The sequence below is a fragment of the Clupea harengus genome, chromosome 3 (assembly GCF_900700415.2).
Source record: "Clupea harengus chromosome 3, Ch_v2.0.2, whole genome shotgun sequence".
NCBI classification, from domain to species: Eukaryota; Metazoa; Chordata; class Actinopteri; order Clupeiformes; family Clupeidae; genus Clupea; species Clupea harengus.
Window position 1 is genome coordinate 11,960,623 of NC_045154.1, and position 20,598 is coordinate 11,981,220.

At 41.6% G+C, this 20,598-nt stretch overlaps 1 protein-coding gene across 1 annotated transcript in view; it reads right to left on the reverse strand.

Annotated features, from left to right (window-relative positions):
• Window positions 1-570: 570 nt before the first annotated feature.
• The window catches only part of LOC105892127 (cytosolic carboxypeptidase 4), a 90,079-nt gene continuing 70,051 nt past the window's right edge, over window positions 571-20,598 (reverse strand). Inside the window, exons 22-24 of the mRNA XM_031564583.2 lie at window positions 20,403-20,579; window positions 8,668-8,822; window positions 571-1,958 (exon numbers count right to left, since the gene is read on the reverse strand). Coding sequence (XP_031420443.1) covers window positions 1,730-1,958; window positions 8,668-8,822; window positions 20,403-20,579 — 561 coding nt within the window. The 3' untranslated portion in view covers window positions 571-1,729. The remainder of the gene's footprint in view (window positions 1,959-8,667; window positions 8,823-20,402; window positions 20,580-20,598) is intronic.

A 20,598-nucleotide genomic window follows, 5' to 3' on the forward strand; every position in this document is an offset into this window, starting at 1 on the left:
AGCTGATAAATAATTGAATACTAGTTTGTTATAGAAACATATATAGCATAAGGTGAATCCGATTCAGTCATTACTCATTTTCAGCCTTATTGACCACAATACTGTATGTGTTTTTTATTTCTCAACATAATTCCCTGCTCATGGCTGTGGTGTCTTCAGATTCTTGTGCGTGTGTCATTTATTTCTTGCCACACAGCACGACACACAACACACCCGTGCATTCGGCGGCGACACAGGACACACACACACACGCATGCTGAAGATGTCGCTGGTGGAAATTGTCCTCTGCTTTTCACCCATCCTGAGCTGCCCTTCCTCACGGGCAGCCAGGAGCAGTGGGCAGCCTTTTTATGGCGCCCGGGGACCAGGCCAAGTGCTCGTGTCCAGTCCTTGGTCAGGGACGGACAGGAGAGCGATCTGTTCTTGTTTTTTTGTGTATGTATGTGTGTGTGTGTGTGTGTGTGTGTGTGTGATTGTGTAACTTAAGTCCACTTTTCACTCTGAAATGTTTGTCTTTCTCCCCCACTGCACTGACGCAAGACAGACAAACCCAATCACTATGCACAGTGAAACAGAGAAACTCAATTCCATTTTTATTGTTGTGCAAAAATGGCTCTTGTCAAGAGAGGGACTTCCTTTTTTTTCTCTTCCTTGGAAAGCACTCTTGTACCCATGTCTGGACACTTAAGACAGCATTATCCAAGTGTGAACACTGTAATAATTAAGGGCACTGGTACATTGTTGCTGCCACCAAAAGTCTACGTACGTTTACATGGTCAGGTTTCAGCCAGAAACTGTTACAGGGATGACATTATGAAAATGTAATTTAATTTAAAATTCTCTTCAAAGAAATTGCATTTGATCCAAATGTTCATATTTGGGCAGGAATGACGCCTTAATGACAATGCAGCCTTTAATGTTAGTTCTACAGTATGAAGACCTGATCTAACCAAAGTTAAGTGCTATAATTTTCAACAACTGCTAAAATGCAAAAGAACATCTGTTTGTTTTGCCTTAAGAAAATGCATTACAAAAAAGTACTGTTTAAAATGTTGCTTGTTAATTTGCAACTAAATATTATGTAGTTTATATAATGTAAACATAATTCCATACAATACTACATTTTATGACATGGCATGGTATGGTGATAAGATGTACATAATGGTGCTCAATACAAAATCTGGTGTGCTGATGTTTTCCGCTACTTGTTAATTGCAAATCACTAGATATTACTCAAATTTCCAGTGACGTCTCCAGCTAGCATATACAGGGTGTGCATGATTCTACATGCTTCAACATCACTATATCTGCCATATCAATAGTAGGTGTTACCGCCATCACTGGTGTAGAATAACCTTTTTCCCTTAGACATGCTGACACTGATTACACTTTAAAAAAATGGGGTTCTATGGCTTACCTATGAAAGAACTTATGAATGTTCTACCCAGAAACCTCTTAAGAGAGGGCCATTTGTCTAGATGTTGAACAGTTCAGCTCTAAAGAAACATTCTGTCGAGTTTCAGTTTCTCGTGTAAAACATTTTTTTTGTTTAAATATATATATATAAAGAGAACCTTCAGGTTCTTAAAAAAAGAACCCACACAGAATCCTCAAAGGTTCTAGGATTCACCATTTTCTTCTAAGAGAGACGACTCGCTTCGCAGCTGGACTGCTGGAGCCTGTCAGCGCTGTAGACGCTACTGAACAGGCTAGGTCAGGCCTACAGCGTCTACAGGGAGTCTGGGCGACACAGGTGAGGGTAGAGGCGGGACTTGAGGTCAGTGTGACGGTTCTTCCTGCAGTGTGGCATCTGCTTGTCCTCATCCTTGTCCTCGTCCTCAGTGCTGAACATGTTCGCATTGACCTCGGAGTCAATGTCACTGCCAGGGAGGTTGGAGGTCATGGGGGATTGGTACTCGATGTCCTCCACGCAGGGTGGCTCGTCATCAACAAAACAGCTGTAAAGGATCACACACACACACACACACACACACACACACACACACACACACACACACACACACACACACACACACACACATTAGTGTCTTTGTGAAATTCACACACACATACATATACACAAACACATAATTGATAGTTTACACCTATACACTATGGCCAGACTATGGCAGGCTAGGAATGTTTTGAGAGGCAGGCTGACAGTTAAAGGAAAACCCCCAGTCGCACCCAAAATAAAAACAATGTCCAAATGTCCAAAGGATGGGGATATCACCAGAAAATGCGTGTGTGAGTGAGAAAGAGAATGAGAGAGAGAGAGACTCTCAAATGCATGTCTCATTTTCCTGGATTTAACAATGAGGCCATCTGTTGACCAATGAGGTGTATGTGTGTGTATTTTCAAACAGCATGCATGTCTAATTTATTAAAAATAAAACCTCAGTCACTCAGTCACAGTTAGTCTAGAAGGTTAATATAACAGAGATACGTTTAATTATCTTCTCAACAACTTCTCTATTATATGAACTGCCAAATTAATTTGGTTTAAAAACATTTTTTTTTTCTTTTCTCTTCTTGAATTTGCCCAGTTTTACATCTATGCTAAATTCATCCTGAGTGGATATTCTCCTTCCTGGCTCTGACACCTCATTATCCAGAAACTCCAGTTCATTTTGAGGGGGCAAAAGGGCCTTACTCTCTTTCCACCTACTCCCAGGCATCATGTGCTGACAGGTCATGGCTTTTTAGTGGCTGCCGTGACGATAGCTATCAGAGGGGGAGAGACACTTCAGCTAAATGGGTCTCCCTTTTCCATGTCAGCACTATAATTAGCAGTGGGAAAGTTAAAGTTGAATCATCTACTTTTCCACTTTGTTTAAAGACCGTGAACACAATTTGAGAGAAAACAAACTATTTAATACATGTCAACTAACATACATATTTCGGTGTGGAAATGTTAAAAATGTAAAATAGATCTCTTGCTGTTGAAACTGAATTGCTTGAAGTGTACAAATCAGAAATTCAGTGTTTATAAATCTCTGGAGGTTTGGTTTGGTTTGGAGATTTGACCCCAGTAGATACATTTAATCTGCCTGTGTCTGAATACCCTGTGCCCAGGACTTGAAATCATACAGGCCCTAATCAGTGTGTAGATGTCTGAAGTGCAAAGAATTTATAATTCTCTATATCTATTATCTATTCTGAATCCTCCATTAATAATACAATAAAATAACAATCAAAAAAGATTATTCAGTCTGAAAGGGTTCTTGCTCTACATTCTAGAAAAAAGAGTTCAGATGAAAGTCCACTTGATAAATAAATTAACATGAAACACTTCTTCAAAGGAGTGCAGAACTTCTCAAAGCCTCAACACTACAGCCATAATGTAAATACACAATGGCAACGGAACCAAACTTACAGTCATACATAAGCCAGTACAGTCTCAGCACAGAGACCTGGGTGTTCTTAAACTATGAGAATCACTGTTTGAGTCTGGTCACATAGAGCTTACAGAGGCATACTGCGGACATTTTGAGTGTGTGCGCGTGTGCGCGCGTGTGCACGCGTGTGTGTGTGTGTCTGTGTGTTTGTGAGAATGAGGGAAAGGGCGTAAGGTTCAAAACACTCTGGATAGCCATTCGCATACTGCTTTGCCCACCTATAACAGTATAATTATATGTGGATGGCATATGCTATGAATGAAAATTAATTTGATAAGGAGTACCATATGCCACCCTATGCTCCCTAGTGTTCAATTAATGCCTTAATGTAATTCCTCACATTTTCCATGAAAGCTTTAATAGAGTATATAAGTAATTAAATAGTTTCAACATAGGATCATTCTGGTTTTATGTCCTTTGATAAATTAATGATTAAAGGTGATAGCACACATAAAGTTCATTGATCTTAATGATATTAAACTTCCATAGTTACAGAAGTTATAGTATACTTAAGCCACAAAAGATAATGTTCCTTTTATCCATCGTCACTCTAATACCACAATTACCACAGTCCTGAGATCCTCTAAGGACATTGCTGTTCATTCTTGTTTGACTTCCAAACAGCACTTCAACAATTCTGTTACCAAATCCCCTACATTACCATAGCATCAAGCTGCAGCAAATGTGATGTCCCCTTGTCGCTATGGTTACAGCTATCAAGAGCACTGATTAAACTTCTCAATGTTTTTTTTTTCCCTGTGTGCCAATCAAAGATTATTTTTTTGTGTGACCATAAAACAGTCGAATCTATTATCCAACAGCTCAGCAAACAAACAAACAGCAGAAGTATCAACGCAGGGTCACAGCTGAACTGTCTGTGTACAAGTGTGTGTAGTTGCAGGGTGTCTGTGAATGTCTGTGGGTGAGATGTCAAGCTCTGTGAGAGGCTGCAGGAACAGACTGAAGAACTAGGCTGTGAAGGATGACCTGGTCAGCAGGAAGGCACTGAAAGCACTGGGATTCACATGGAAAGCACCGGAACAGATTCAGACAGAAGCCTGCCTTACCAGGAACATGAAAAGTACAACTATCTATCTACTATATTCAGATCATCAACTCCTGTTAGTCTATTGTTCCCAGGTGCTAAACTCTCATTGGTATTCGGTTGTCTCCAGTATTAAGACCACTGGTCCATCCCACCAGTTTTAGTAATCTGCTGTACCTTAGATTCATGGGACCAGCTTTATATGAACCTACATGTATCTTTATACTGTATGTTTAAAGGCTGCTGTGGTGGCTGAATCTGAGCACATTTGCAAGGTTAACAGAGTTCATTCTCAGCCTGTAGTGCTGACATCAAGCTGAAGTTCAAAATGAGAGTCTGTCAGCACAGCCTTTTCAGCAGTAAGTAAGTTCGCTGCCATCCACAACTAAAATGTCAACAAAATGTCCTCTGAGGTGTGTGTTTCTCTTCGGTTGCAATTGTCGTTATCCCTATCTTTGGCAGTGTGGACAGCCCTGTAACCTGCAAAATGAACAGCCTGGGCCAAGTGTGTTTACTTGTGTACGGCCTGTTCTGTGGGTGAGAATGCTGCAGGCTGTAGTTTATACAATTTCTGTTATAGTAGTTGATATCAATAGATATTGATAGTTTATATACAGTAATTCATCAAAACCATCATATTTTGGCTGCTTCCATATGTATATGTTGTATATGTTTCTGGCATATTAGTGTTAAGCGCAGCACACAGTTATGTAAGAATGTCTTGTTTTTTGTTTTGTCCGAAGGCAATCTTTACCTTGTCACTTTTAAAAGTCAGAGGAAGTGAGCCCACGAAAGGGTTAAATTGTGAATTGCACTTTAATAATGAGCAGTGACGGGTACAGGGAATGAGTTGGCTGGTCCAGCATCCATAATTAATGGTTTGCCATGCCATTCTCTTTGTGTCTCCTATTAATTAACCTCTTTTGCCAACTAATTAATTTACATTAAATGCTAACTAAGGATCAAATAGCATAGACCACATCCCTAATAAATCTCATGAGTGAGTCATGTTGGTATGAATTTCACTGCGCCCAAATCTACTGAAGGGAAGATGCCATGCATGTCTAAATGGAATAAGATTAAAGGATGCATGTCTGAGAATAATATGTCTTCACATTCCCATCATGCACACAAGCCTTCCTCAGATCACTGCTGAGCTGAGTACAATGCTCTAGTTTGCCTGTCAGCAGTTGACTGTTTTTTTCTTCCTTCGACACATATAAGACGTGACTGTGACACCCATGGCTGCGTGACAGGGGTGACGTAAAATTCATCTCGTCGATTCGATTCGTGACTTAATCTTAATCTGATTATTTATGTGACCCATTCAGCACGCCCACTCAAGTTTTAGCGTTTAGATTGGAGCTGTTGGCAGCGCTGCTGTCATGGTGCACACAATGGGCAAGGAGGGACAGCACACAATCTGCTTCGCCATCGTCCATGACCCCCAGTCAGCAGCCCAAGGTTATTACCGCTTCCTTTCTTTGGGTCAAATAATGGATAGAAGCACTCTGGATTTTAATAGCCACCATTTCTCTATACAAAATGAGGGGGGATTTAAACTTGCTGTAGTTTGGCAATGAAATGCCTTTTATATGAAAAGGCAGTGTTTTGAGAGAAGCCAACTAAATGAGTGTGTGTGCGTGTGTGTGTATGTGTGTGTGTGTGTGTGTGTGTAGGGGGTGGGGGTGGGGGATTAAGTGGTAAAGTGAGTGTGTGGTTAGAATAGAGAGGCACACACAGTCTTGACCTTATCATTGCTCCACTGGGTTGCATATTCTACAGAATGAGGGCTCACATTCTGCCCAAGCTCTAGGGATGTTCTGCTAACTTAAAGTTTGTGACTTTCTAAAGAGATATGGAAGAACCATCTTGCCATTCCCTGATAAAAAAACAGAGAAAAAGAGAGCTTCTGCTAAAGAAATGTCTCTGTGGTATTTCTGCCCTGTACATTTTAAAACCCGGTACTTGATCTGTCTCTTTGTCTTCTCGCTGTTTACAAAACAAAAGACAAAGCATCCATTTGCACCGTTCATCTCCACAAGTAGCAATCCTGAGTGGTCTCATCTAATACACTGAGATTGTCTTGCTACTGCAGACATTTGAACTGGTGTGTACTAGTGAGTGGATCATGTAATTGACATTACACCTGACTCTCTCTCTCTCTCTCTCTCTCTCTCTGCTTAGAGGGATTTTCTGCATCTGCTCCCTACGGGGAACCCTGTTAGTGTCCATCTGAATCTTTCCTAGCAGGTAAGCCTGAGCCTTTTCATCTGACTTGAGTAAGGGGAGTGAAGGGACCTCCACCTCAGAGCTGCTTACGTTTGTAAACACACATCTCCAAGGGGAGGGGAAACCCACTTGCGAGCCTCGCGAATGAATTAAGGGCCAGATTGAAAGTGACACAACGTGTGTGACACGTCAGTTGTGTGTATGTGTGTCACTTCACTTTGCTAGCAGGGGGAGGTGATTTAATCTGATAAGCCTTGGAAGATGAACACCGTGGCTCAGATGAAGGCCGTGCCTGTTTACCACGCACGAGTGTGTGTGTGTGCTGTTTACCACGCACAAGTGTGTGTGCGCTCTCACAAACCATTACAGTCAGCCCATAAAGGAACTCCCACCAACACACTGCAGTGTGGTGCCTCTATTAACATCAGTGGCACCCTCTGAAGCATTTCAGTCAATGCGCAGATACACATAAAAACACACACACACACACACACACACACACACACACACACGCACACACACACACACACACACACACACATAAATAAATAAATAAAAACATACTGCATGGAAGCCTGCATGTCCACTCCTAGTGGGGTACTAATACACATGTTAATCAACTGACACGATAAACTGCGGTCTTATGGAAGGCTTTGACATGGTAGTTTATCATAGGACATGGAATCTTGATGGAGTCATGCTGTCATGATGCTCTTATCTCGGGAGACACGCCAGGTCTGTATTCTTTTACATGGCTACAGCTTACATCATAATCAGTCTTACTAGTGACACATCTCTTTTGAATGTCTAATGCATGCACACCCTTGCGTTCTCCATTTCCCTCCCACACCTCCTCCTCCCCCCCCCCCCCCCTCTCTCAGTTATCAACACTGCTCTTACTCACAAACATTCACTGAGCTACTGTTTTCTAAAACATATGTATGTTCAATTCTTGCAAGGTGGCACTGATGGGATTTAAACAGCTGTGTTTCTCACCATATTACAGCCTTAATGAAAAAGAGCTTTAAAGGAACTGGGGAGAAAAAATGCATCTGTCTGAGAGAGGTTCTGATTAACAGAAGAAACACATTTAAACAAAGTCTTCCCAGCAGTGCTGAAGGTTGAAACTCAATTCACTCTGGATTTACAAGCTAATGCCTGCTCTGCCAACCTCGGATGAAATAAGTTTCTCAACTTCTCTTTCTTCAGCTGATGGCCTGCAGGTGTACAATGCCATAAACAACGGGGAAAGCAAAGGGGCTATGAAAAGCTAAAAGCTTTTCTTTTTAGAAAATTAGACTATGGCCAATATGGAAAACATGCAGTTGGTCTTAAGCAGGCCTCAAGTATGTCAGTGTATGTGTATGTGCATGTATGTATGAATGAATGAATGTAAGTGTGTATGTGTGTGTGTGTGTGTGTGTGTGTGTGTGTGTGTGTGTGTGTGTGTGTGTGTGTGTGTGTGTGTGTGTGTGTGTGTGTGTGTGTGTGTGTGTGCATGCGTGCGTGCATGTGTTTATGTATGTATGTATGTATGTATGTATGAGTATGTCATTTGCAGTGACACACAGCAATGAAATCAAATACTGAATCCTACAGAGTGTTATGTGCTTCTGAACAGAAGCAGTGCTTTAGGACTGTCGGTATGGAAGGGTCCGTAAAGTGCGTTTCTCACATTGCTGAGGTCATCCCTCCTTCAGCGTCCTTCTCAAGGGCGGCTGCGCTAATAGCTGTGGATAAATGCTGGCTGGCATGTGTGATGTGCGTTTTATTTCCTCTTAATTTACTGTTAATGGTGTTGAAGCACATGGCCACAGCATTCGCTCTTTAGGGACGTCTAGGGAAGACCCCAGTACTGAGCATTAACGTACAGTGGAGTCATTATGAAGTTGCACCATTTCTACAGTAATGACAGGTGTGTGTGTGTGTGTGTGTGTGTGTGTGTGTGTGTGTGTGTGTGTGAATGCTCTTGTGTTTGAGTGTGTGACATACTTGTGTGACTTGTGGTCCAGCAGACTGTCGTCCAGCAGTGGCATGTGGCTGATGACTTTGCTGTCATAGAACATGGTGCTCTTTCTGAGCGTCAGCAGGCTCTGGCAGAACTTCGCCCCCATATCCTCCAGCTCCCGTGTGCCCATCTGCATGCCCTGTAGGGAGTACACACAGACACACACAGACACACACAGACACACACACACACACACACACACACACACACACACACACACACACACACATATACACACGTTTATGTAATATAAATATTAAAACAAATATATAAAACCTTAATATAATATCTTCAACAGAAGCAAACTGCAGATGGATAGACAACAACTTAATCTTCCAGTGAAGACATCCATGTTTGAAAACCTACTCCTGAGAAAAAAAAGTCTGAAAGATGTGGGAGGGAATCGCCCATAGCAGTTTCTTGTAAGGGCTTCCATTCCTTGCAATAATTGACATTGCTTTTCCTTAATTTTTCATTACCACCAGGAGCTAACAAGATATTTGAATTCTATTTCCGGGAGATTACTGATGGCCTAGGAGTGTCGGAACATGAGACCTGGATGTCAGGGACACCCCGGAGCTTTCACAAGTCTCGCCATATCTGCTCATTACTGCAGCTCTTCCTTGGTGCACAGAAAAGGGTGACTGGTTTTTTTAAGCTTGCATTTCTTTTCAGGCAGAGAAGCAAGGGTTGTACTTGGAAATACTACCAAGGCTGTCACGCTGGAACTGTGCCATGCTCTCTTCAAAGCAAGGAGAGGACACATTCCGGTGACACGACTACCTGCTGAGCCCCATCAACCTTGTCACAATATTTCTTTAGTGACAGGAAATGACATGGGGCAAGGGGAGATAAGGCTTAAAGCAAGGGAGCTGCTACACCGATGTCTCTCAGACATGATTTTGGCTGATGCAACTACATTACTAGCCACAGCACCACATTGAGTAACTTCCTCTAAGGCACAATGCCGTCCCATCATGTACCAGCCTAATGAATTACTTCAGCATTCCCCTCTGTGTACGAGACAGCATCTAAATCATTGCTGGACTTTCCAGAGCTGCTTCCATTATCTAATGTAAAGTGTTCAAATGTTAGCTCTCTGGCTAGCATTTTAAGCAACACAGGGTGCCCATTGCTCATTTCTCAGCTGTGGGCTGTAAAGGAAAGAGAATGGAGCACAATACCTGCACAAGAGAAGATATCTCCGTGGTGACACATGACATACAGTATGATTATAAGCATACATTTCATGCATTACTGGAAGACTGGAAGACACAGATAGGGAGAGAGAGAGAGAGAGAGGCAGACTGGAAGACTGACAAATACAGACCTTATAGTGAAGGTCATCAATATAAACTGGAGCTATTATATACGTATGTTATTCTATCAAAAGAATATGTGTACCTGAAAACAGCAAAAGTAATTGCTTCTTGTCTGTATAATGTTCAGTTTTAGAGCTTACACTGCATAACAGCATTCATCTCGTCTTCCTCTACCTGTGAAGCCTTGATGTTATTGAACAAAAGGGCTTATATTTTGTACAGTTTAATCACAATTTAATCACTATAGTTCTGCACATAGTTTAATTGTCCCTCCTGTGTCTAATACATTAATTTGATGTACTCCTTTTGAGATCCGGGCACTTTAATGTGTGTTTGCCAGAGGCCTTATGGTATCATAATAGCTGCGGATAAGTCAAGAGCAAAGCAGATTAAGCTCAGTGTAACTAGGCACTCCTGTGGCTTTCTCTCTCTCTCTCTTTCTCAATTTCCAAGCAGAGTCCTGGGACACCATTATTGGCTGTGTCTCTGCCTTCAGTAAATGAGAATTGAGATTCTAGCTTTTCAACCTGCAAATATACTACTTATGTTGTATGCTGTGCTTTGGAGTCGTTCTGTGCAGAGAAGAAGAAGATTGTGGATTGCGGTAGTTGGATTTTGGACAGGAGGGTGATTGGTGACCCACCGTATGAAGTGGAAGCAAATTGAACTCATAAGAGCTCAGCATAGAGCTTTCCAGCAGGTGAGGTGTGTTGCCACAATCACCCTAATGGCAGAACAAACAGGCAAGCAATTTTACAGATGAGTCTTTTCGCCTTCTATCCCCTGTTTGGGACTGCATGCTTTTTCTTTCCATCCAATATTGTTTTTTTATATATATTTGTGTGTGTGTGTGTGCTGACAAGGTGTAGCTATTAAATAACAAGCCTGTTATTACGAAGATATAAGAGTTGTATGTATATGTGTGTGTGTGTGTGTGTTTGTTTGTCTCTCTCTCTCTGTGTGTGTGTGTGTGTGTGTGTGTGTGTGTCAAAAGAGTGGGACCACACAAATGGTGACCCTTTCTCTCCTCTGCATTCACATATCCAACCTCCAACCCAGGAGTGCTGGAGTGGCGCTGGAATCACAAGTATGTGTGTGTGTGTGTGTGTGTCTCTGTGTGTGTGTGTGTGTGTGTGTGTGTGTGTGTGTGTGTGTGTGTGTGTGTGTGAGTGTGTGTGTGTGTGTGCGTGTGAGTGTGTGTCTGTGTCTGTGCGTGTCTCTGTGTGTGTGTGTCTGTGTGTGTGTGTCTGTGTGTGTGTGTGTGTGTGTGTGTGTGTGTTTGTGTGTGAGTGTGTGTGTGTGTGTGTGTGGGTGGTGGTGGTGCGTGTGAGTGAGTGTGGAATGAGGAGAGTGTTCCTGGGATGGCTCCTCAATAATTCAGAGAGCAGTGCAGAGAGTTTACATGGGTGGAATGCACAGAATCTGCTCTGTTTGCAGCCAGAGAAAATCAATTCTCTTTATGTTTGCATTGTGGAGGCAAGACTGACCATCTCAAGTAGCCCAGCTCAGCACTGTTGCCTCCCTAAACATGGACGTTTAGGCAGTTGAAACGGATTACAACTGATGAATCTGTGACAGACCAGCTCTACATCTGCACCAGTCAGCTACTACCTATTAATTACACTCTGTCTACCGAACCACATACCGTATAGGGTAGAATTATGTTCAACTATTACTGTCAACAAGGTGATTTCTTATGTCGAAATATATTAATGTTTAATAGCCATAGTTATTAGTACTCGCATTTTTCTTTCGGCAAATTTTCATTTAATTTAAGATAACCTCTCCAAAAGCAATTTCAGGCAGTGCAGCAAAACAGAACATGGTTTTACTGATAATGTCACAGAGGAAGTTATTGACTTTTACTTAAATAATAAAATATTGACAATTCTCTGAGATTCATCCAAAGATGCTATTGTTGCAGCCACCAAAGAACAGTGCCAATGCTATGTGTTTTATTACATTCATTATGTGACAGTGCTTCATAAAGGTTAACAAGGTAAAATGATTATAATTGCATCCGAGCAGACTTCAATAAACAACCATGCACACAGATATCATCCAAGCAAAATCACCCTCAGACTTCACACACCCACATTCTGAAAATACTAATACTCTCATTGTTGTGTTCCTCATTCAAACATCTGTTTAAAAACGTAAATTCATGTCAGGTGAACTACTGAGGTCATGTCATTCAAAATGCTACTTGCACTATCATTGCACACAAAGATTATGTTATGCTCAGAGCTAATGATCTAACAGATTACCATTTCCTGTCATTAAACTTGCCTAATGAATTTGCCTTAGGCGAATGTTCTTATCCTGAATTCTTATCTTAAAACTTAAAGCCACAGAATACCAGCCGAGCACAATTAATACGACGCTGCTTCCTGTTTCAAGTTACCAGTAAAAAAAGCCTGTTAACTAGCCCTACGTCTGCTTTCAGGTTCTAAGTGTGAACGACAGCTCCGCTGGGTAAGGCTTTAGATTATCTCCAATTAGATGTCAAAGCGCGTGTCCGGACATGAACTTGACAAGTTTCACACTGGAAGCCTAAAGGTGAGATCAAAGGGCCTGTGGATGAACCGTGGTGTGGAGATGGATGAGCCAAGTGTCTGTGGGCCTCTGCTGCAGAGGCTGCTTTGTCAGGCAAGTGTGTGTGTGTGCGTGTGTGTGTGTGTGCGTGTGAGAGTGTGTCTGTGTGTGTGTGCGCGTGTGAGAGTCTGTGTGTGTGTGTGTGTGTGCATGTGAGAGTCTGTGTGTGTGTGTGTGTAATTAGAATAACGCACCATGTGTGGCTTTAAAGCCCTGAATCTGCTCATAACACTAAAATATGTATGAAGGCAGAGAAGGTGCAAGAGATACAGGCTTTGATGAAGATCTTAATTAACTCAGTGCAGCTCAAACATGCTCAGGCACACTCTCTCTCTCTCACACACACACACACACACACACACACACACACACACACACACACACACACACACACACACACACACACACACACACACACACACACACACACACACATATACAGACACGGGCGAGTCAGTGATTTAAGGATAACCTCCTATTTCCTTTATAATCATCATCCAGGCCCAATCACATACACTCTGAAAAGGGAATTTTCTCCAAAGCTAGGTATAATCATTTCCCTTCCCTTTTTAGGGATTCTCTTTTACACTCAAACTCAGAATTATAACATATAACATTATGTCAGACTTAATCTCCCACAAACTCCTCTTTATCATTGTATAATTAAAGTTAAAGCACAACAGACCAAGCCAGAAATGTGACATTCTTTCCATCTAACATGGTCTCTTGAGTGTGACACTATTTCAAAGTCCACTCACTGATTGTGTATCACTGCATGTGTGTCTTTGTGTGTGTGTGAGTGTCAGACTACACAAGCCTACGTACATACTCAGAGACCATGAATTACTCTCAGTGTATGAACTCTTAGTCTTATCATAAAAATCGCTCTCATTTAGTAGTTGTATATTTTCACTTACTTTCAGCCACACCTTATTTTTTGACAAGTTAGTATCCAAGACGCCACAGCCTCAGACTTCCTCTTTTTTTCTGCCAAGCTTGGCCCTAATAGGGTCCACCATGGCTGGGAAAACACTCAGAGCAATGTTGAATCAATTGGCAAACATCAAATAGCCGCCTGAGACATACGCTGAAGCTCACGCCTCTCACCGTCATTTAGAAAACCCTATTAAACGTTCTCAAATCAGATCAGTTATAACAAAATCTACAGCCATTAAACATAATTAACAGTCAACCTGTGCCCCTCAGCCCCTGTAGAGCTCACGCTCTCTCACAAACACAGATAGGGAGAGAGAGAGAGAGGCAGCGCTTCAAACACTGAAGAGGCCCTCTCTCCTTTTCTCTCCTGCTGGGGGTCTCTGAGGCCCTCCTCTCCCACTGCAGTGCTCCTCATCGTCAGCTAGAGCCAGAGCACGTGCAAACACTCCCCCAAGACCAGGAGGAAGGATGAGGAGAATAAGATGAGAAAGGAAGCTTCCATTTGCAGGGCATTTTGCTTTGCTCCCATTCAGGGTGTTTAATGGTAAAATGTATCTGCACAACGAAAGCGGGGCGAATCGAGCGAAGCGACCAAAATGTAGAAGTTGGTGATTTCTCAATGCTATGCAATTGAGATCTGTCTGAGAACCAATCAGTTCAGAGCAGGGCTATTATCATATACTTAAAACTAAGACATAAACTAATGATTTTGAGACATTTTTGCAAACTGAAATAAGATAAGAAAATAAAATTAAATAAAAAAATTCTCATTATCGTTTCAAGACGGCAGACGTCGTATCGATTCAAGGTGGCGGGTGTCACACTCCCAGAATTCTGTGTAGCTATATCCAACCGTCTTGAGATGGTGATATAGCGTGTGAGGACCTACACTCACTAACTAATGGAAGTAGGCCTTATTATAATTGTGTGTAGTGTTATGTTGTATTTGCCCTATAATTGTGTGTACTGTTATGTTGTATTTGTATTGTTTGTGTTGTTGTTACATTGTTTTCTATTTAGCGTTTTATTATTTGTGTTTTGTTTCATTATTATGTTATTGCTTGAAAAAATATTTAAAGGGTTAAAAGAGTTAAAGCTGCAATACGATACACTTATACTTACCACTATGAGGGGCAGTCACCTATCTGAAATACCTCTTGTGTGAATGAAGTGTAAATGAGCATGTCAAGGGCCAGTTCTGGCCTATTGTTTTTCATATGAAAATATTAGCTTCTTAATGAAATATATTGTGCTTGGTTCTCTTTGCATCCTTTATCTTTTCATCACAAAATGTGGGACTGGATTAATCTCAACTCATCTCATCTCATCTGAGAGGGTAATTGAGTTAGTTTAAGAGATACAAAAAAAAGTTAAAAAAAAGAGAGATAAAATAAAATGTAGAAACAAACAGTTGAAAAGACTGAATTAATAATGAAGGAATAAACTAAATGAAATATTCATAACCATCATAAAGTCCCTGTGATGTCAAGAAAAGCCTAAAATATTTTTGAGATGAGAAAACTACTTCAGGATGGGCCTGAGTTGAACAGACTCAAAATATAAGGACAGACAAGTGAATATTTATAATAAAACATGGACACTGAATAATAATAGAAATAATCTTATTAGAATATTATTAGAAATAATAATAGAAAGAATCACCAAAATAACATCACCTCCAGCAGCTCAACACTCAACTACTCCTCAGTGTCATTCAAATACTCCTCTGATTGATCTGTCTCTCCTCCTCATTCTCCTCTTCTCTCCTCCTCTCATTTCCTCTTTGCTCGTTATAGTCCTCTCCAATTCTCTCATTCTCCTCTCGTCCACCTTTCTTTGTCATTCGCTTTCCATCCCTGTCTCCTCTCTGCTTTTCTCATTGTAATGCCTATGCTTCTCTCTTTCCTCCCTACACTTCTCTCTTTCCTCTTCTCTGTTCCTCTCTTCCCTCTATCCTCCTCTTTCCTCTATCCCCTTCTCGTTCTTCTCCCCCCTCTCTCCTCCTTTCTCTTTCCTCCCTCCTCCACTCTTTTTTTTCTCATTATCCTCTGTCTCCTCCTCCCTCTCCTTTTCTCTGCCCTACTAACTCTCCTATCAGCTGTTCCTCCTCCTCCTCCTCTTTTTATCCTCCATCCTCTCTGCTCATCTTTCCTCCTCTATCAACTCCCACTCTCTCTCTCACTCTCTCCTTCTCTCACTCACCCTCTGCCCTCATCCACCTACCTGTGTACTTCTCAATCTCTCTCTCAAAGCCTCTCCTTCTCACACTCCTCTCGCTCCAGTTTTTTCACTCTCCTCTCCTCTCTCCCCTTCTGTCTTTTGCCTTCTCTCTCTTCTCTTTGCTCCTCCGTCCTTTTCGGCTCTGACCCCTGCCTGTGACTCACCGACCGTCTGAGGGGATAATGAACCGTCTCTGGACAAATCCTGAAGCCAATTCCATGTTTCAGCACCGCCACTAATTGGCAGAAATGGACTTCGAGCACAAGGGGGGGTATTTTGCTCTCTAAACCGGGTTTTGGCTGGTGCCAGCAACACTGGTCCATCTGAGAAATACCGATAGGGGCTGCTTAGAGTTGGCCCCCCTTGGTGCAGTCCAACAGTCTGCCAGTCGGTTGACATCCTGGGCGAAGATCAGTACAGACTTTTTAATCAGGCACTTGCTCAGGCTTCTGCCCAGCCTTTAACAGTACATGCAAGCAAACAGCTGGTCTACCACTTGCCTCTCGGGCTCCCCTTAATGACACGTGTGATTTTCTGATTCAGATCCCCACATCCCTACTAATGCAGTCAGGATATGTGGTATGTGTGTGTGTGTGTGTGTGTGTGTGTGTGTGTGAATTCCAGCCCACCTTTACTCAACCATGCAGCCAGTGGATGGTGTCTGTGAGTGTTTTTTATGAGTATCCATATCACGTTTACCCACTAATGGAACCAATTCACTGTGTTTTAGTGTGGTGTGTGTGGATCTATTCCCCACATTTACCCACTAATGACACAACCACTATGTGGTGTGTGTGTGTGTTTGTGAGAGCATGTGTGTATCCATATCCTCTCATTTCCTAGCTAATACCAACACCCTCCCCCCCCCCGATCACCTCCCCATGGCAGAGCTGAATGTGGGACTAGGTGGCAGTCATTGACAGAGCACTGAGTAAACATGCTGTCTGATTGCTCCCATTACTGTCTGACACGGCCACTCTCACAGGGGGAGTCTCTCCAGGCTTTTCCATATCAGCTAGAAACCCTACAGACTACTGGGGGATTGTATGAGGCAATCACAGTCCAACCAGTTTTTTGGGATCCTGTGATCGTTGAATTCGATGTATTTTTTCACGATACTGCATATTTTGTTGATTTACTGCATAAATTAAGCAGAAAATTAGCCTTGTGAATTTGCAACTTAATTCCACTTCTTCTGGCCTGCTGATGGTGGTATAAAGTTATGCAAAGTCTGTCATAGCCTACTCACTGCCACTACTTCATGTCCCATTAATAATCATGTTTTCTGTTACATTTTTCATGATTCATGAAATTCATGATAACTGTTCTGAATATTAAAAGGAACTTGATTTTGGAATAGGGTTCAAAGGCCTGGCCAAGTTCTAGTGACCAACCAATCTAGTCACCAAGCAATGGATGTTATTTTACTTCAACTTAGATTTCAATGTCATTCTATTATCGATAAAATGACCAAATCCGAACTTATGAAATCAGATCAGAATAAGTGCGTGAAATGAAGAAAGGTATAAAAAGATAGACTAATCTGTCTGATGTGATTTTTAACTCTAATTAGTTCGTTTGATAGTGTATGTGAGGTTTAAGTGGGGTTTAATAGGAAACAAACATTTTCATTTTGATTGCAAAAATCAAAAAAGAAAAATCGCGAAATCTTAATGGGACTGCAATCAAAGCAAGGTCAGATTTAATGAGTGGTGTTCCCCACCACAGTCTGTACATTATGAACTGGAGATGAGGTGGGGGTGGAAGCTAGGTTATATAAACCACTACAGCCAGCAGCGCTGCTCATAACCCTCACCTCATAACTATATCTCACCCATAGAGGCCTGACACAGGTAAATACACAAGGATCAGGCTGATCAGGCAGGCTAAAGGTGGGTTTACAGACTTGTTTTTTGTCCCAAACAGACCATTTATAGTTTTACATTTTTTCCCAGTGACAATTTCTGGACAATAAATTCTTGTTGTTCCAAATTCAAATGTGTTGAACCTTGACCTTGGTCAGCCACAACAACTTGTGAGGTCATTGCCATCATAATGTATCAGGTACTCCGTGATTAGTGTGATAAGCTATACAAACGGTTTAGTATGTGAACTTAAAATGTACTTACAATTGTTTTAGTCTAGCACCATCGTTGTCCATGTAATTTGATATTTCAAACTTCAAGCTTCAAACTGCACTCTATCGACTATAAACCCACCCAAGAGTTATTACCAACCAACAAAGACCAAGTAATCCAAACCAAGCAATCACCCAAGTGGTCCTACTGAAGAAAGCAGACAGAGAGCCAAACCCTAACTCTATACACCTTTACCAAACCTTACACCTTCTAAAATAATAATAGATAATTTAAGACACAAGAGTCATAACAAGAGGTCCAGTGTTTTGGTGAGCTAGCGAAGGGTTAAAAATGGGCAGGTAGAACAGAGAATGGCTGAGACTGGAAATGCAAATGAGCAGGTGTCAAAGAAGTGAGGTGGCACAGAGGTGAGTGTGGGTGTGTGTGTGTGTGTGTGTGTGTGTGTGTGTGTGTGTGTGTGTGTGTGTGTGTGTGTGTGTGTGTGTGTGTGTGTGTGTGTGTGTGTGTGTGTGTGTGCAGAATAGAAAGAGTAGAATCTTTTTTTTTTTAAAAGAGGGTAGAATTCATTTTTGTGGTGTGGCTGAACTCTGTGCTCACTCTTCACATATTCATGTATTCACCCTGAGTAATTTAACATATTCCACAAGTATTTATAGCACAGTAGGTCAACATGACATGGGGATGAATACGATTTACTTAATCTTCCTTAATTTCACTACTGTTGTGTTCACTCTGGTTTGATCATGACTTGTGTGCTCTACTCATAAACGTGAATGCTAACATACAAAGTAGGAATGTGATTTGACTTAATTACAAAAAAGGTTGCAAAAACCACTGAAAAGAATGGTTTGGATCTTTTTTTCAGATAACACTTATTAGTAATAATTAAAATGGATATGAACTGTAAGCCTACATGTATACACCTTGTTTATCATTTGGTATTTTTCTATTTCTGCTTGACCCCCACCTTGAATGAAAGGCTATGGACACGTCTTAAACCAAACAATCAATCTGGACCTGAGACATCTTTTTTTTTTCAGCCTCTGCTATTGGTCCCGCTCAAAAAATTCAGCTAAGCAAGCACACAATACCACACACAGTACCACACACACTTTCACACACACTTTCACACACACTACCAGACACAATATCATGCAAATGAGGCTGAAATGAATAAAGAGTTGAAGCTCTGGGTGTGCATTTACAATCAAGACAAGAAAAAGAAAAAAACTGCTTAGCAAAGCAGGCAGTTCAAAATAATATTTAATATTTTGTATGGTGCCACTACTCTTGGTTATTGACTGAGGTGTGATCGATTCTGCTCTCTCAAATCTACTCTTTGCTACATACACTGTATATTATGCATGTTCGAACCCGTACCATAATGACAGAATTCTGTCCATACGCTGGTTTTTCTGCATTAGTGGTGCAAGTGGGAAAAACACAAATCTGTGCTGAAATGTGTTTGGTATAGCAGACACATACTTCACCATTCCATGCATGTTCTAGTTTTTGATTTTCCTGGCCCATAATCATGAATGTTAAATACATGATGCCGTGCCTGACGTGTTCTGCCTTCCACCCAATGTCACTGTCGGCTCATAACTTAGCAGGCTTACGAAAGGCAAATTCTCAGAAAGCAGAGCGATGCTGTAGAGACCAGACCTTTCTTATTGATGAAAATAAGAGGGAAACCCAGCAGTGTGAGACTAATGCCAGATCCTAATCCATATCCACACACATCCATATTGTGCTTTTTGGCATTGTTTTGTTTAACATGGGCTGCGGTTGAGATGGGGTAAGTAAAGAAAAACTCAAAGCAGATTCAGAGTTTAGTCCAGTGATGCTTTTGTAATGACTTCTTAATGTATTTAAAACATTTGAACATGCTAACCCTTAAGTTATGTACTAATCAATGATCTAGTATAGCAGTTTGTGTATAGCAGTGTTTCCTCTATATTAATTCAATACAAGTTCAACAACACTTTTGGCAGCAGCTTTTGTGTCCCCCTCAGGAATAGTTCTTGAGAAATGTTCCTGTTTATTGTACCCCCCTAACAGTGGAATGAAATTTCCGCCCATGGAGACTAGCGATGTTTATGAATGAATGCGTACGAACGCAACCTGATATTACAGCAACAAGTCAAGCGTGAGAATCCTCCTCCTGGATCTATTTCCTACTGAACAAAAATGAGTCAAGCAGTGTCAGAGGAGTTGCTATGGTGTATTTGGGAGTCTGTGGGAAACTGAGATGCCTATTGATAAACTACTGGAGGGCAGGGGAGAGTACAAGAATATTCCACAGTTCTGGCTAGCATGCTGCCATGTTTGTGATTTGAATGGTGATTTGGTGCTGCCATGATTGTGATTTGAATGGTGATTTGGTGCTGCCATATTTGTGATTTGAATGGTGATTTGGTGCTGCCATGTTTGTGATTTGAATGGTGATTTGGTGCTGCCATGTTTGTGATTTGAATGGTGATTTGGTGCTGCCATGTTTGTGATTTGAATGGTAATTTGGCGATGCATGTTTGGTGTATAACTAACCTGATAGATGCCCTGGTCACAGCCGTTGTAGGTGCTCTCCATGGTGTAGCTCCGGAGGACACCTATCTCCCTCCACACCACCACCCTGGCCGTAGACGCTCGGGATTTCTCCACCAGGTAGTTACAGCTGTTGAAGGAAAATGCGGGCGCGATACGATCCAGAGTCTTGGGAATTGTCTGAGGGGATAAGATGTTG